General features: G+C 51.6%; 1 protein-coding gene across 1 annotated transcript in view; it reads right to left on the bottom strand.

The window, feature by feature from the left end:
• Positions 1 to 339: 339 nt before the first annotated feature.
• GALNT16 (polypeptide N-acetylgalactosaminyltransferase 16) overlaps positions 340 to 17,224 on the bottom strand; it is a 104,338-nt gene continuing 87,453 nt past the window's right edge. Inside the window, 6 exon segments of the mRNA XM_036843082.1 lie at positions 340 to 2,541; positions 5,933 to 6,055; positions 6,743 to 6,884; positions 12,074 to 12,157; positions 13,541 to 13,633; positions 15,117 to 15,241. Coding sequence (XP_036698977.1) covers positions 2,404 to 2,541; positions 5,933 to 6,055; positions 6,743 to 6,884; positions 12,074 to 12,157; positions 13,541 to 13,633; positions 15,117 to 15,241 — 705 coding nt within the window. The 3' untranslated portion in view covers positions 340 to 2,403.

The raw sequence follows: 17,224 nt of genomic DNA, 5'->3' as shown, positions 1-17,224 counted from the left end.
TTACTTTGCAGTTTCTACCTAGGAAAATCATCCCACCTGCGTTTTTACCACTGCCCTCTTGTGTGGCAGAGGAAAGGAAGGGCAGTTCAGAGGGAGCAGGCTGGTACCTGGGAGCCTGGGCTCTGGTCCCAGCCTGCCCCACCTGATGGCTCCCCCCCCAGAGCAGTCAGCCTGTCGTCCAGGAGTGCCCGGGGGGGCACATGGGCTGGGGAGCAAGCTACCAGGTGCAGGAGGGGGTGAGAGCTGAGCGTGCTCAGTTTCACTTTTCCAGAATAGAGGGAGGGTGGCACTGAAGGCCTTGGCTCTGGAGTCAGAAAGGAAGGCGCTGGTGCACGTGTGCATGTGAGAAGTGGCTTTATTCCAGGAGTTTTTCATAAAGACGAGGTCCTCAGGGACAGCGAGTGGCACATGCTTTGGTCAGGAAGAGGAAAAGCAAAACAGAATAGGGCTGAGTCCCAAAGGACAGCTGACAAGTGCTGAGCCTGGTTTGATCACAGGGAAGGAGGGGGCCCTCTCAAAGGCTCTCTGAGCAGCAGTCCTCTTACATTCATTGAGAGATGCCCATGTTCCCTGTCCCCAAAGGTCCACGCTACCTGCTGGGGTGGACACGCACAAGGGAGATGGCGGTGGATGAAGCATCACACAGAGGATGGGAGAAGTGTTGCCCTGGGGGCCAAGGGCTCCATGCTGGGGAGTGCAGGGGTTCAGGCTAGGGCACAGGAGCACTGCTGAGAGCACGCCAGTGAGAGCCAGGAGGTGAGAGGAAACCACTGAGAGCCCTCCAGGGTGGGTGTGGGGACCATGGCCCCAAGGGCTGCATGGAGGGAGCAGGACCACAGCAGTTGAGGCACAGCAGGGAGGGGGAGGGGCATGGCAGCTCCAGTGACCGGTAGCTCCAATCCAGAGCAGAAGTTCAGACCTTTTGGCGATCAGGGACCTCTGTAAGAAGCTGGGGAAATCCATGGACCCTCTCCCCGGGAAAATGCATATATGCACACAATGCAATATTTGGGGGACCATTTCAGGACATTCCTAGGCCTTCTGGAATCCGTGAACTCCCTAGGGGTTCCAGGCTGATTTGCTTTGGGTGAGAGACCCACCAGGGTTCCTGGTACCACCAGTCTTTTCCCTAAGATCACACTGCCTGAGCCAGTGGGGCGGGGGGAAGAGGAACGTGGGAAACAGCAGAGGCAGTTCCAAGACCAGGCCCTGGGGGAGGGGAGAGACTCCCAGTGGTTGTGAGAAGGAACCGGGAGCTCTGCACAAACTGGGGCCTCCAGCCAGCCTCCAGGCCACTGCAGCAGCCGAGCCCCAAGGGCCTCCCTCCTGCAGTGGGGAGGGGTGAGGATAAGTACCAGCCTGGATGGCTTAGCCCCCACGACCTAGGGATGCTCCAGAATGGAGGTCCCGTTCTTACCGCCCTGCCCCCGACCCTGTAACGCTGTGTTTACAGAGGCAAGGGCTCTTGAGAAGGCAGGAGTCAAAAACTAGGAGGGAGGATGGGGCTGTTCGGTGGTGTCTGTCCTTATGGGGTCCACGCGGTGCGACCGGGCAGGGGGCCAGGGCACCCGCTGGTCTTTAAGGCCCAAGGGAGAGGTCTTGTCCTGACACGTGTCCACACAGAAGTGGGATCTGTTTAATAAACTGTGTCCTGAGGCTTCCCCTGGAGATCCCCCTTCAGCCCCGTGCTGAGCCGTGGGAACCAGAGCGCAGGACCGGAGGCACCGGCCCTGGGGCTGGTACGTGTGGGAGGAATTAGGTCCCCGGGGAGAGACCCACTCTTTCCAGTGCTTTGCTGCTCTTCCGTCCTCGTCTTTCTGCAGATCACCCATCCTTTGCCCTGGATCCCCTCCCTCCCGCCCCCAACCCAGCAACCTGCCTGGGACAGGCCACTGAGCTGCTCACCTCTTGCTGTTCTCCATCTGCCCCGCAGGCTGCCTCTTCCTCCGCCTTCAGCCTGCCCCCCGTCCACACTGCCCACATTCTCCTCTCGTGCCTGATCCCACAGGCAGACCCCTGGCCCAGTGGGACCCGTGTGGGCTGCTGTCCTCGTTCTCCCCAGCCAACAAGGGGAGGCCCCCAACCACTGTCCAGACCTCGGGAGGGTGGAGGGAGGTAACAAAGGGCCAGGGCTCCTGCCCAGTCTCTGCCCAGTAGCAGTCCAGCATCCTGACCTGCTCCTCTCCCCAGGCAAGGCCGGGGTGGTGGCCAGGGCAGCAGGGCATCACCCCTGCGTCCTCCCCGTACAAGCTTTGGAGAATCATGTGTCGTGGCAGTGGTGTTTGCTGATGATTCCGGCAGAAATGTGAGGAGATGGAAACGGCCCGCTTTACACTCCCCCACCCTAACCCCCTTCCGGTCCCAAAGTCTCATGCAAAAGGTACAGGAGGCCCCAGGCTACGGTCATGTGTGCGGCAACAGCTGCCACTGCTGGGCTGGGACGTCGGCCTGGCACTTGCTGGTCACCAGCTGGGTGGTCTTGGCCTCCAGGCAGAGGCCGCTGACTGAATGCTGGATGAAAGAGGCTTTTCTCCTCCATCTCTGTGGGGAGAGGCAGGAAAGGAGGGGAAAGAGAAAACAATGATTAATAATAATCATAATGTTCATCCCTTCATTACACGTGTATGTAAGTGGCCCTAGGACACACCCCCATTTAAATGGTCTGTGTGTCCCTTACAGAAGAGGTGCCCACACCCCACATGCAAACCTGAAGCCCGTTCCTCCTGAACGCTCTGGCTTCTGTAGGCTGGCATGAAGAAGTCACTGTCTAGGTCAGAGGCCCATGGGCTGAGTCTAGCCCAGAGATGTATGTTGTCTGGCCTGCACGTGCTTATTTAAAATTTGGCTTAGTCATTGCATAAAAACCTGGATTTCCAACTTCCCTTTAGACATGGGCCTGGTTTCTTTGGTGGCATCAGTTGGTTGTGGCTGGAGACCTGCTCTCTGCTAGTCAGCCTAGTTCCTGTTCGCCATAGTCCCACCTGGGCCCGACTTTTCTCCTCTAGGGCTTCCCCACTTGCACTCTGTAAGCCCTTGAGTTTGAGTCCTGGACTAGGTGAATCTTTTACTCCTTCAAACAAGATTTCTTCTTCCTGCAGCTCTAAGCTTCTGCCCTGGCCTGTAGCTGTGCAGCCGGATACCTACACCCTTTAATGGGAACTGGTCGCCATCCCTGCAGAGATGAAGAGTGATGGGATGGTGAGGGCACTTGAGTCCCCCTATCAGAGTCATGAAGGGGCTCCTGAGGCAGTGCCTTCACCTCCTGGTGCCTCCCCTGCCCTAAGCTTGACAAGGGGGACAAGAGTTGTTCCTGTAGACCATTTTGGAAGTGGCTGGATGGACGATGGAGTGTGGTCTGGAGAAGGGATGAGAGGCTGAGACCCAGGTTTCGAGGCTCAGGGAAGAGTAAACAGGGAGACAGGTCTATTTTTGGTTTCTCTCCTATTTCCCTTCCTTGCATCCATAGCCCCTCTTCCTATATCTACCTCGTCCTCTGTCCTCCGAAGAAGTGGGGAATGCTGGAGCCGCAGGGCTCTGAGGGGGAGGGGCCCTGTTCTCACTGGAGCAACTGGGAGAAGGGAGATGAGCAGCACTAGCTTGCAGGGCCAGGGCTGGGGCGGCAGGGGAACGTGGGGTGGCCACAGAAGGGAACCAACTGGGAGGTGCGAACAGGGTGGAAGGCAGCAAGGGGGCGTGCTGCAGAGCCCAGAGTCCCCTTAGGAATGCGGGGCTGAGAACCAGTCTCTCTGGCCCATGTGGTCCCAGCAGAGAGGGCTTCCTGGCTTAAAGGCCCCGGGCGGTGGGCAGGATTGGGCCTTTGGTCCCTCTGGAGCTCACAGCATCCTACTGCCTTGTGCTCTTCCAGTCTCCGACCTCCCGGGAAGGGTTGGCCACACACTCCCCAGCTGGGCATTGCTGGGCCACACCCTTCTTTCATCCTTATGGCCAATGTGATCTGCACCTTCCTTGACACAAGGTAGGCACCGAATGCAGTTTTGTTTTATGAAGAATGAATGCATGGGTGAATGAATGAATCACCCAGTCATGAGGAAGTGCTCTGCAAATCACGGGATTCTCACTTCCTACCGGTGCCATCAGGCACAGTCTCGGGGTCTCCCCGACTCTCCTGGCCATTATGTTCTGGCCTGGCCAGGGAAACAATATCGCCTCAGAGCGCGCTCCCATCGCCACAGTCTCGGTTCTTGCGGATTCCTTATAAGGCAGACAGGGAGGGAGCCCCTCATTTTATAAGTGAGGAGACTGAGGCCCAGAGAGGTGAGGGGGGGTGACGGAGCTAGGACCTGCTGATATCTTCCCAGCAGCTCTATGCACAGGTATCTCTCCCATAACTGATACCCAGGTGGCCTCAGAAACGGGGCCAAACAGGGACCAGGAAGGGAGGCCTAGATTTGAGAAGGCACCGGCAGTGGGAGAGCTGCTCACCCTTCCTCCTGGAAGAGAGGGCTCAGCTGTTGGGGCCCCTGCAGGATTTGCAGGGGCAGGAGGAATGGGGCCAAAGGAGATTCCTAGGAGCCCTGGGTCAGTGTGAAGGGGGAAATGGATGCTTCAGCTCCAGAGAAGTATTTGAGTGGTGGCTACCCTGGGAGCTACTTCCCTGACTTTGGCCTCCGCAAGGATGGGGCTGGGAGTGGGCTCAAGGCCTGACCCTCAGAGAGGCCGGTACTCCAGGTCAAGGGGAGCCTGGGGACCCACCTAACTGCAGGGCAGGGGCAGAGGGCAGGTGCAGAGGGCAGGCAAGGGGGCAGGCAGGACAAGCTGCAGCGTCCCAACCAGGAAGTGCTTCAGATGTGTCCCGCAGGCCCAGCGAGCAGGCCTTGGCACACAAATCTCTCTCTCTCCCTCACTCACACACACACACACACACACACACACACACACACACACACGGAGGCTGAAGGGAGAGGAAGCATCCGGCTGCTTTTCCAGAATAAAATAGCAAACTGCCAGTCATCCCTAAAGAAAGAGCCGACCCAGGCAACAGAAAAGGGGTGGGAGGAAAAGCCAGTGGCTGAATCAAAAAGCCAGGCACTCCTCTGCCCCTTGCACTGCCCTGCAGGCTGGCCAGGGTCAGGCACAGTGGGAGCTACCAAGAAGGTGTGGGCAGAGGAAGGACTGGACCAGAACTCTGGCCTTTGTGTCCATTCCCGGGCAGAGCGGCAGCCCTCCCAGCCAGGAATGGAGTGGGGCTGACTGTCACTGGCTGCTGTGTGCCCTGAGCGTCCGTTTCTTCCTCAACAGGCAGGCCTGACCTGTCTCCCAGGATTAATGAAAATAGGGCAGGTGAGAGTGTTTGATAAATGGAAAAGGCAGTGCTCACGTGAGGCCGGCGTGCCAGCTTGGAAAACACTGTGGCTGGATCTCAGTTTCCCCAATCAGCCAGCAGTCAAGAAATATTTACTGAGCACCTACTATGTGCTGGGGCAAGACTGTGGGCTTAGGAGTCATGCTGACCTGGGTTTGAACCTCAGTTCCACCCCTTCCCAACTATGTGATCTGATATGTTTCTTAAATTCAGTGAGCCTCAGTTTTCTCACCTCTAAAATGGGGTTAGTACTAGGGCCCATGTTGCTGGGTTGCTGGGAGAATTAGATGAGATGACCTATGTAAAACCCCTAGCACAGGTTCTCAGTAAAAGCTCACATTTATTTTGGCTGTGCTGGTTGTCAGGGGCTAGGGATACAGTGTTGACAAGATAAATAGTCCCTGCCTGCACGGAGCCACAGGATGCAGGATGGACACCTAACAACTATTTACCGTACTTCGTCATGAGGAAAACAATAGACTTGACCTGGATACCGGCTTAGGTCCCCCAGATCCTCACTCTGGAGGGTTTATTTGGGTCTGTATGTCAAACCCGCACTGTGTTCCCCGGGGCTGCCGCCATCCCGTGCCCATGGGCGAGAAGGCTTACCTGCCTGCCTTCTCTCGGGTCGCACGCCTGCAGTGCGACCAGGGACCCGGGGGAGATGGAGGTGGAAGCGGCAGCCAGGCACTTCCCCTGCTGCTGGATGAGATGGTCACTGAACAGCCACGCCTGCAAGACAGGGAGCAGAAAGGCCAAGTCCAGAAGTACAGCAACGGATGGATGGATAGATGGGTAGATAGACGATAGAGCAAATACACTGTGTATTTTGGTAAAATTTTCTGCAAATACTAGGGGTGGGTGTATGGGTAATCACTGTACAATTCTTTCAACTTTTCTCTGTTTGAAATTTTTCATAATAGAATATTGGGGTGGGGGAGCTTAGCTGGAGCTGGCCAGAGGATGCGCGAAGGGATGCTCAGGGGATGGCGGGAAAGGCAGGACACGGGAGCAGGGCAGCCAGGGAGCCAGTCCACGCCGGGGTCTCCACGACCTGCTCTACTGCGACGTGGTGCATCAACACTCATGTTGCGCACGTGTGTACACAGGCGTCCTGCATGCCCTGTATATACGGGCGAGCCACAGCTGCATCCCAGGAGAGAACCGGGCTCTGTTCGGGCAGCATTTCTCCCTCTGCAAGGAGAAAGCAGGTGGTGCCCATAGGGCGACTGTGTGACAGGCTACAAAGGCGACCGAGTACGGCGGGAGCAGACCCAAGGAGCAGAGTGGGAGGGGACAGCTTGCAGGGTCCTTGGGAAAGTGGGTTTGTGGAAGGTGTAGGCAGAGGGAAGATGAGAACGGGCAGAGGGAGGTCCCCACCCGCGCCCGGTCCTGACCCGGGGGCCCTAAGCCACTTACCTGGGCCGCCGGCGGGCTCTTGGCAGACCCTCTGCAGGTCCCCATGCTGAGCAGGAAGTTACCAGCCGTGTCCTGGCCCTGGGATTCTAAGCAATTAGCCCCCTGCTTAATGATGCCCGGGAGCACTTCCTTCACGGGGACGCTGAGAGGAAAGGCAGCGGTCAGGCTTGTCCTCTGCCCTCCCCGGGCGTACCCACCCTTGCCCAGAGGGCAGCACCCTGCCAGCTCTCGGGGCACCCAGGTGTCCGTGCGGAGGGGAGCCGGGGAGCAGGCCTGGCAGCAGGGGGAGGTGAGCAGGGGATGGGGAGGGAGCAGGGGTGCCTCTGGGAAGACTGGGCCTCGCCCCACTGGGTTCTGGGCAGCTCCGGGAGCCCCAGGGACGGCCCTGGAGGCCAGGCCTGAGAGGGTTCAAACCAGAAACCAGGGCTCCCCAGTCCAGAAAGAGGACAGGCTGGGGAGAGGCTGAGGCCCAAATGTGGGCTCAATAAACAATCTCGAAATGACAGGGAAAGGGGTCACTTTGAAGAGGCAAACGTAAAATACACAAATATGAAAATGTGTTCAATCTCACCAATGATTAAAGAAGTACATATTAGAGAGGTACCACTGTTTGTTTACCATATGTGTATATATATATATGTGTGTGTGTGTGTTTATATAATTTATTTACATACATAAAATTATATATTTAAGTGTATGTGTGTATATTTATGTATATATACACATATACATATATATACACATATATATATATATTTTAAATATCACTACCTACTGTTGGCAATAGCTGTGGGATTGGGTGAGAGCATAAATTGGCCCACCTTTTCTGGAGGGCAGTGTAGTATTATGTATCAAAGGCCTTAAAAATGTGCACACCTTTGTCCCACTGCCAGGAACTTAGTATCCTAGGGCAATAATTAAAGATGTGTGCAGAGATTTAGTTTAAAAGATATTCATTCAGAGTGACTGCTTACACTGAAAACATTGGAAATTCCTAGATATCCAACAATAGGGGATGGGCTCAGTAAATTCTGATTCAGCTGTAGGATGGAAAAAACCTTTAGCCATTAAAAATGACTCTGGTAATGTGGGAAAGTGTTCAAAACATACAGTTAAGTAAAACAGGCATGTTTCAAAATAGTGTATTATTAAAACATTTTATATGCACAGGGAAAATATGCTTAAACACACACACAGATATAAAACACACTGTCTTACCCTGTGGGTAATAAACCTAAGGGGGATGCTAGCCCCAGCTGACGTGGGTTTAGAAGGTTATACACGCACTTGGCTTACAGACCCACAGGGCGTGATGGGGAACCAGGAGGGCTTAGAGTCTGACCACATGCTAATCCTATCTGCCTCTGTTACCTCTGTCAGGAAGAGAACCTGGGCGGGGGGCATGGATCAGAACATTTCCAGCACTCTCTTGTCTCATGTGGACATCCTGCAGGACCTCGACCAAACCAGGTCTTCCTTCCTCAGGGCTGGTTGGAAGCCCCCGGATTCCCAGAACCTACCCGCTCTCACAGAGCCTCAAGGAGAGCCCTTCACTTTCCCTCCACACTACTGGTAGCAGTGCCCCTTCAGAACCGCACACCTCCTTGTAAGAGGTCGTGCAGTTCTAGAACAGAGGCTGCAAACTGTTGGCCCCTAAGCTGAATCTGGCCCTGGACAGGTTTTTTCTGACCTGCACAGTGTGACTGTTGGTGGTTTTAATTAGTTGGCAGTATTTTAAGATTTCAAGTTTACACAGAAAAATCCAGCTTCTTTTTTTTTTTTTTTTGAACTTTAGAATTTTTTGTTTTGAATTTTAGAATTTTATTTATTTTTTTATACAGCAGATTCTTATTAGTTATCCATTTCATACGTATTAGTGTATATATGTCAATCTCAATCTCCCTATTCATCACACCAAAAATCCAGCTTCTTTGGAAAACAAAGGAAGGTCAGGCCACACCGAACTTGCATTCCAGCATGGCACTAACACACTGTCATGAGCAGCAGCTGCCCCCTTATGGGTGGAGCTTGTGCATTTCAGTTTGCCACAGTCCCCTCCACTCCTTACTGTCATCCCCACCCACTTGACTTATTGACATTGCCTGTCTGATCACTGTAGGATTTAAGTTTGCAACCTGCTAGGTGCAAGGCTGTTGGGAGGCAAAAGCTCCACCTCTCTGCTTCATCCAGGGGCTATGTGTTATACTTCCCCTCTATACAGAGATAAGGTCCTGCGGAAGCCTCTTTGAGAAGCCAAGGTTGTTCCAGACCCTTCTCTTCTCTTCCCCTCCTTACCCGCTGTTGCTTAGGAAGATGTGCAAGACGATCAGTTTTCAGAGGTGAGGTGGGTATTGTCCAAGTGTGGCAATGTCACTGACAACAAAGGCCTGCCCACTGATGCTTATGGAGGAAACCTGGGGCTTGGGCAGCAATCTCAAGACCAGATGCAGCTCCTGAGGTGTCTGAGTGGTAGCAGCCCTGCAGCAGCTGGGATGGCCATCACCACCCTTCCTCTGCTCTCTGGCAGAGCCAGGTTAAGCTGTCCTATTTGTTGGTAGTCCTCTTAAGTCTGCATCTGCTTTCCTCTCTGTGGACCACCTCGAAGCTGGGCTGCCATTAGCCCTTATGATGCCTTTGTAGAAACAGCAATAGGCATCCCTTTCTTGAGACACTTTACTTCCATCTGTTAGAAAATCATCATAATGTAGATGATTTTCTACCTTATGAAACCTTCTCTTTTGTTAGAAGACTTTTACTGTCATTTGCCAGGAATTGTAGTAATAAATGTACAATACTGTGTGACCAGCACCCTTCAAATATGGTGTGCTTGTGCAATGCACAGCCTGCACAACTGTTCCTGAACATCCTAATAAAGGTAATACATTAGCAATTGCTGAGGCTAGCCACAGAACTCTGACCTGGAAAAGCGGCAGCACTGTAGCAGTGCTGCAGGCAGGCCTAGGAAAGCAAAGGCCTCTCCATTCAACCTCCTAAGTTTCTCCACTGACCATCTGCAAATGTGGTCCAACTATTAGGATCTTGTCTGGAGGAACATGGTATCATCTGGGACTATAGATCTCCTTTCTCTTTTTTTTTTTAATTAATTAATTTATTTATTTATTTTGGCTGTGTTGGGTCTTCGTTTCTGTGCGAGGGCTTTCTCTAGTTGCGGCAAGCGGGGGCCACTCTTCATCGCGGTGCGCGGGCCTCTCACTATCGCGGCCTCTCCTGTTGCGGAGCACAGGCTCCAGACACATACGCTCAGTAATTGTGGCTCATGGGCCTAGTCGCTCCGTGGCATGTGGGATCTTCCCAGACCAGGGCTCGAACCTGTGTCCCCTGCATTGGCAGGCAGATTCTCAACCACTGCGCCACCAGGGAAGCCCAGATCTCCTTTCTAATTAATAACCTGATCCACTCCGGGCCCCTCGCCCTGAGAACTGAGGCAGAACATGAAGGAACAGACCAAGGATGAGTAAACTGGATAGGAATGAGCTGCAATTTCTACCTTAACAACAAAAAATCATTTTTAAACGTCCACACAGTGACAAAACAAACGGAAGGTGACTTATGCTCCTCATATCACACGGCTGGTTTCATCCACTCTCCTGTCTTTGTGATAGATCCAGACTTCTGGTAGTTATAAACGACTTCTTCCTCTTGGTCCTCAGGGGGTGACATGGGACACTGCGTGGGGACTGGGGTTGTGGGGGGGAGAGGCACATCCCCGATCCTCCCAACTCTTCCCCCAGCTCCCCAGCTCCTGTCTGAGGCCTGGAGTCCATGACTCCACTGGATAGCATGAACTCTGACAGAACATAAAGAAAGACTATGCTTTTACCCTCAGAAATGACATGTCTAAATGAAACTGTCCCCTTAAAAGTGGCCACTTGAGGAAGCTGTTCATTTATTACAAGTTTGTAAATTAATGTTCTTCCATACACAGCCATCATCTGGGGAACTGGGGTCCTCCAGGCTGCCAACTTCTTCCAAGGATGCTGCCGCCGCTCAGACTCTTCTGGAATTCCTTGAACATTGCTTGCAGAGTCAGTTATCCTTGTTACTTGTTTCAGTCTTGTCACCCTGTATTTGGGACCCAGGATTGTATTATCTGGGTTAATCAACCAGCTTATTCACTGGACTTGGCTACAACTTAACTACGGCTGTTTTCCAAAAATGAAATCTGCCCTTGAAGGACAAAGATTTGCCTCCTTGGAGGATCTGCAGGCTCTGAGAGATGGAGTGTTCTGGAAAGCCATGATAGCATCCTTGGGAGACAGCAGCGGAAAAACCCCGTTCCCCCGAGGTGACATTTCTAGAAGAGAGAATGCTAATTTCAAAGTTATTACTGACGCTTATTGACTATGCAATTTATTCAGTTAAAAATATTTATCGAGTGCCCATTTTGTGACAGGCACTGTTCTAGGGGCTGGAGATAAGGCAGTGAGCAAAACAGATAAACACCTCTACCCTCACGAAGCTTCCTGTCAAGTGTGGGGAGATGACAATAAAATTAATTGGCCACATATATGCTGAATGACAATAAGGGTGACAGAGGAAAATAAGCAGGGAATGCTGGGGAAGGTGCAGTCGGCCAATGCAGAGTTCGGGGGAGCCTCACACAGCGGGGACAGCTGAGTCAAGACCTGGAGGAGGTGAGGAATGATGTAGCCAGGATGCTGAGAAGCATTTTGAAATGAGGAAAAAAAGAATCAGCTCTGCCCTCCCCACCCCTATCATTACAGCTACTGCCCACCGTGCTGTAGCCCACACACATACACCATTTTCACGCTGCTTCCTCATTTGCTGGAGCAAACATTTCCCCATGTTTTTTCACGGTTTATGATTATAACATTAATTGACACATATTTGTTTAGGTCGACGCATCATGATTCACTAAACCCAGCCCCTATTGTTAGTTATTTCTCGATTTTTTCACAGCAGAGAAGCCTACAGTGGACATTTATTTGTCAACAGGTTTTTTGCTTTGGTTGCTTTATTTCCTTAGGATAAACTCCCAGAAGGGAGAGAAGAGAGTCAAAGGAAATGAGTGTTTCTGCAGCCTTTGCTACATAGTGCACTGTTGCTGTCCTAAGGGGACAATGGCCATTTCTAGCTCTAAGGCCCAGTCTGTTAAACTTTGGTTCCTACCACACCTCACTCTTAACTCCTGGTAACCTCCTCCCGGTTCCTCCAGACCCTTCACATGACAACAAACACCGACAGCTAGAAAGAGCCAGATTGCCTGGGCTGGGGAGAGATCAGGGTGAAGGGTCCCCAAGCTGCCGGCCCCCACCCAGGCCAGATGCACGAGCTGAGGGCTGCACTCACGTGAGCTCTGGGTAGACGTTATCCAGGTACCAGCGGAAGGACTTGCAGTTCATCTTCTTCCTTTGCTCAATCCGCGTGGCCACGCTGGAGGAGAAGGCAATGCTCAGCGGGCGTGAGAAGGCCCGGGAGGCCGGCCCCCTCTTTCCACCTACCCCAGGGAGATAGGGCCAGGAGCTGTCCAAGGCTGCCTTCCAGCCTTGGTCCCTGCCTTAAGTCATTCTCTGACCTGCAAGCTCGTCCCAGGTTTCCTGGCCACGCCTTATTTCTCTCCTCAAATTCCTGCTCACCTTTCAGGATCTGCCCAGCCCACGGGGGCCAGGCTTTAATCTCAGCTTCTTACTCCTTGAGACCTCAAGTGAGGATACCACTATCTGGTCCTTATTTTCACAGACTTAGCAGAGCCTTAGTGAACTAGTTTTCCTTTCCTGCATTCCAGTTGAGCAGCAAGTGTCTACCAACAAGAAAATCACGCTTTAAACATCTTTCCAAAAAGTTGGCAAATAAAAACCATCTGATGTGTCCATGGACACCTTCCTCAGCTCCACTGACCATAATGGCCACTGACAGATGACCCTCACCGCCTCTCTGAGCCTGTTTGTTCTCAGTAAAGTGGGGACACAACCATCTATCTCCAAAGGTTTTTGTGAGAATCAAATGAATAAAGGGGACATAAGTGCCGAACACAGGGTAGGTCCTCAGCAGATGTTACTTCCCCACTAAAAGAAATAGTGACATAACTTCTTTTTTTTTAAAACTTTTTTTTTTAAGGGATAAATACAAACAAATAGAGGGAGATTCATTGATGATCGCTAATAATGTTTTCAAACATATCTGACCACAACATTAAGTAAGAAATAAATACATTGTGACCAAGTATACCCATGGGCATATATGGCTACAAACATACAACCAAAATAAGAGTTTTCACAAAACAATATCTATCCATAACTGCAATCAACTGTTATGTTCTGTACTAATCTGTAATACTCTAGTTCTCTATCATTTAAAAAAAAATACTGGTCACGACTCTCTAAATTGATTTCGCAACTAATCCACATTTTGAAAATGCTTAACTAGACTGTAGTCATAACAGTTCAGGGCAGAAAAATAAGCTAACGGATCACCGTCAGATTTTGAACAGCAAGGGGTAGAGCCAAAACCCCGAGTGTTTTCTACAGAGAGCCATCCTTAAGCACTTCCCCAGATGTCCGTCCTGCAGGCAGCTTGTGGGCCGGCAGAGCTCTCATAAGCGAGCCCTCCCTGGTTATTTCTCCCTATGAGGCTGCATCCTCCTCAAGGACCCGAACCTTGTCTCTGCGTCGTATACCCTACAGGCCCGGAAGAGCCCAGCGTCCTGGGGCAGCTCAGTTGCTAAGGAGACCCTGAGCGCTTCCCTGGCGTACACACAATTTTGTATTTTGCTAAGGTTGTGGAGGGAGGCCAAGGGGGGCTGGGAGAGGGGCCCACCTGCCGAAGGCCTTCCCTATGGCCGAGGGCCGGGCCTCGTAGTAATACTGCTTGTATTCATCCATCCACACCTCTGCAGTGCGCTTGGTATTCCTAAAAGGGTAGGAAGGAGCAAAATAAGGTCACCAGGGCGGTGACAGAGTTAAGGTTGGCATCAAGATCAGCTCTGTGCAGTACAGGGTGCGGAGGCTCTCAGGAGTGCACGTGAAAGAATACTGATTGGGGTGGTGTCAATGAGAACAGTCTTTTTGGAGGACAGTCTGTCAGCATCCATCAACTCTGTGGGTATAGATACTCTTTGACACTCCACTTTGAGGAATCTATTCTACCAAAATACCAGCACGTGGGCAAAGGGACATGTACAAGAATACTTGTGTCATAAAACACTGGTGACAACCTAAATGCCCATCAGTAGGAGAATAATGAACTACGTCCACATGATGGAGTACTAGGCAGCCTCGAAAAAGAACACCAAGGTTAGTACATACTGACGCTGAAGGATGTCTACAATTTAGTGTGGAGTGGCAGAAAAGCATGCTGCAGAAAAATCATGCAGTGCGAACCCCATTTATATAAAAAACACAAAAAGAATAGATACATGTATATGTATAACCGAATCACTTTGCTGTACACCTGAAACTAACCCAACATTGTTAATCAACTATACTCCAATATAAAATAAAAGTTAAAAAAATGTAAAAAAAAACACCCCACTAACGCATGCATCTCTATACAGAAACTATATATATATATGAAAATAAATTAAAAGACCTGAAATGATAGGCTAGAAATCTATTAGCAGTAGTTACTTTTGGAGAGACAAGTGGATACGAGTAAGACTGGGTGAAAGGGACTTTCACTTTTTTCTCTCTATGTGATATGAAGAGTAAAAATTATAATGTATAACATACTATATGTACAGATATATATATAAAATATATATGATATAGTTTGAATTTTTACAATAAACATGTATCACTTTTACAAGTATAAAAACAATTAAAATGGGATAAGGAGAAGCAAAACAAAAAGACAGGCCATTTGATGAGCTAGACCTGGGGAGCCACCGCTGGCAACAAGGGAGCCTGAGAAGATGAAGACTCATCCCTGGGAGGGGGGTGCTCATGACGCTCCTCCCACCCTCCCCTTGCCACCAGCATCAGGGGGCGGGTGATGGGGGTGGTCTTCTACGACCCTGCCCACTGCCCCTCAAGATGAAGTGCACGCTGTGACTGGGGACATGGATGGGCAGACGCTGACCAAGTCAGGGTCCAGGACATGGCGTCTATGACCAGTACTTGGGACCCAGTGAGTGGAGGGCAGCTTCCAGTTGGTCATTGGCTGGTTTTCCAAGACCCTCAATGGACAAAGACAGTCAAAACAAGAGAGGCTTGGTGGAGACACTCCCAGCTTCATCCTTCCAGCCTGACAGTACCGGGATCCCAGAATGGGGGGCAAATGGGGAAACCGAGGCCCAGAAAGGTGGGGTAGCTACCCACAGTCCCTTGGGTAACTGACAGGGCTGGGGTCTAGGTGTCCTAGCTCTTAGCGTGGTGCTCTTTGCACTGTGACCTACCTGATGTAGGTGAGGGCATTGCCCTCAGGAAAGTTGTAGGGGTGCCGTTTCCTGAAGACGTGGCCCACCCGGCTGCAGGGCACGATCTCCAAGCTCCCACCGCACATCCACACCCGGAAGGAGAGCTCTGCAGAGACGGCAGCCATCAGGAGGGGGAGGAGCCACTTGGCAAGTCCCCACGGAGTGAAGGTGGGAAGGAGCTGGCTTCCCTTGCCTTTGGTGTCTCCTTGGAGGCATACGCTGGTGTCTGAGCTCCTGGGCCTGTTTACACGGGGTGCACCCACTCCTTGCACGTGTTCCTGACTGCTCTCTCCATGCTTGCGCACACACCATCCCAACACACACACCCCCCCCTCCTCACACACACTCCACACACACACACGCTCCACCACAGACACTACACACCCCATTCCACACACGCATACCCTCCACACACACCCACACACAAACCACACATACCCTCCACACACACATACCCGCTGGCATCTTTCTGGCTGGCCCAGACCTCCCTCATGGCCCCGGTGGTCTCCATTTACAGCTACCACTGGCCCTACTGAGACATACTTCCTTTTGGTGGCGGTGGTGACGCTGAAACGAGCTTTCACAGATGACTGTGGTCCCTAGTAGTTCTGGAGAGACGAGCAGTGGCCACCCTGCCTCCCAGAGGGGACGTCACAAGCTGCCCACTCTGTTTTCCACTCAACAATCCTCACTTCTGACAAGGACCCACCTCGGCAGCTGGCTGAACCTCACATAATCTCTTCTGATTTTCTACTTTCTTTCATTTTAACCCTGAAGTTGGACACCCTTTGACATTAAACACCTCCTTCTTGTCCCAGAAAATCCGTAGCCCTTGTTTTTTTGTTTTTAATTAAAAAAAAAAAACAAAAACAAACGGAAAGACCAGTTTTTTTTCATGAGTTCCAGCCTTGGTTCCTCTTCCCACTCCCCAGTTGGCTGTAAGGACACTTGTGGTCCCTGGCCCCGTCTGGGGGCTCTCATCTGGAGCGACTGCTCAGGGCGCTCCCAGGGACTTGCAGAGTGGGCAGCGGAGGTGGCAGGACTAAGGCCCACCTCCTGGCCAGCCTATGTGCACCAGGTGACTTCCCAGTGTGGTCCACGACTGGACGTTAGGCATATCTGGACCCGCACCCAGGGTTGGCTACGTTAATGGGCTTCCCTAGGTCTGCCTACAAACTGCAAGGCCTCTGTCCCTTCTCCTGGTCAGAGCTCTGCAGCTGGTTCGGCAACTGAGATTTAGAACTGGGGACGGAAGATCTGCATTCTGGTACCATTTCTTCCAGATTAACTTTGTTATGCTAGTTAGGTCATTTCATCCCACATAGTCCATATTGCCCACATTACTATTACTTATTGTCATTTTTATCAACAATGGCAACGACAGGGAATTCCCTGATGGTCCGGTGGTTAGGACGCTGCGCTTTCACTGCCAAGGGCGCGGGCAGGTTCGATCCCTGGTCAGGGAACTAAGATCCCACAGGCTGCATGGCGCAGCCAAAAAAACCAACAACAATGGCAACAACAAAAGCGGTAACCATCATCCATTTACTGAGCGCTCACTCTGTGCTCTTTATGCTGATGTCTAATTCTCACAGCTACCATGTGGCATTGGTGTTATGATCCCCACGTTTTTAATAAGGACTGCGAAGCTCAAAGATGTTAAATAACCTCTCCAAGGTCACCTCCACGCTCAGGTGCAGAACTGCAGTGTAAAGTTCACACTTTGTCCAGCAAGTCCCACTGTTTGAAACAGATCATGATCTGTCAGACGCTGTTGTAGAATCCCTTACATTCTAGTGGGGGGGAGACAGGAACTCAGTAAAAGAAGAAACCAAAATACAAGTAGACAAGAAAATGAGTAGAATACTTCATCTGCGAAGCAGGTAGGAGACTGAAGCAGGTGAGTGGAGTTGGGGGTGAGGCTGCAGTTTTAATGAGGCTGATTAGGGATGTTCTCGATGAACGGGGATGGGACATTTGAGCCGAGGCCTGAAGGAGGTGAGGAAGAGGCACGTGACTCTTAGGGATGAGCGTTCCGGCCAGAGGGACAAGCAAGGGCACAGAGCTAGAGGTAAGAGCACCGTAGG

The sequence above is a fragment of the Balaenoptera musculus genome, chromosome 2, assembly GCF_009873245.2.
Source record: "Balaenoptera musculus isolate JJ_BM4_2016_0621 chromosome 2, mBalMus1.pri.v3, whole genome shotgun sequence".
NCBI classification, from domain to species: domain Eukaryota; kingdom Metazoa; phylum Chordata; class Mammalia; order Artiodactyla; family Balaenopteridae; genus Balaenoptera; species Balaenoptera musculus.
The sequence above is the reverse complement of the archived record's forward strand: the minus strand, read 5'-3'. Positions and strand labels throughout refer to the sequence as shown.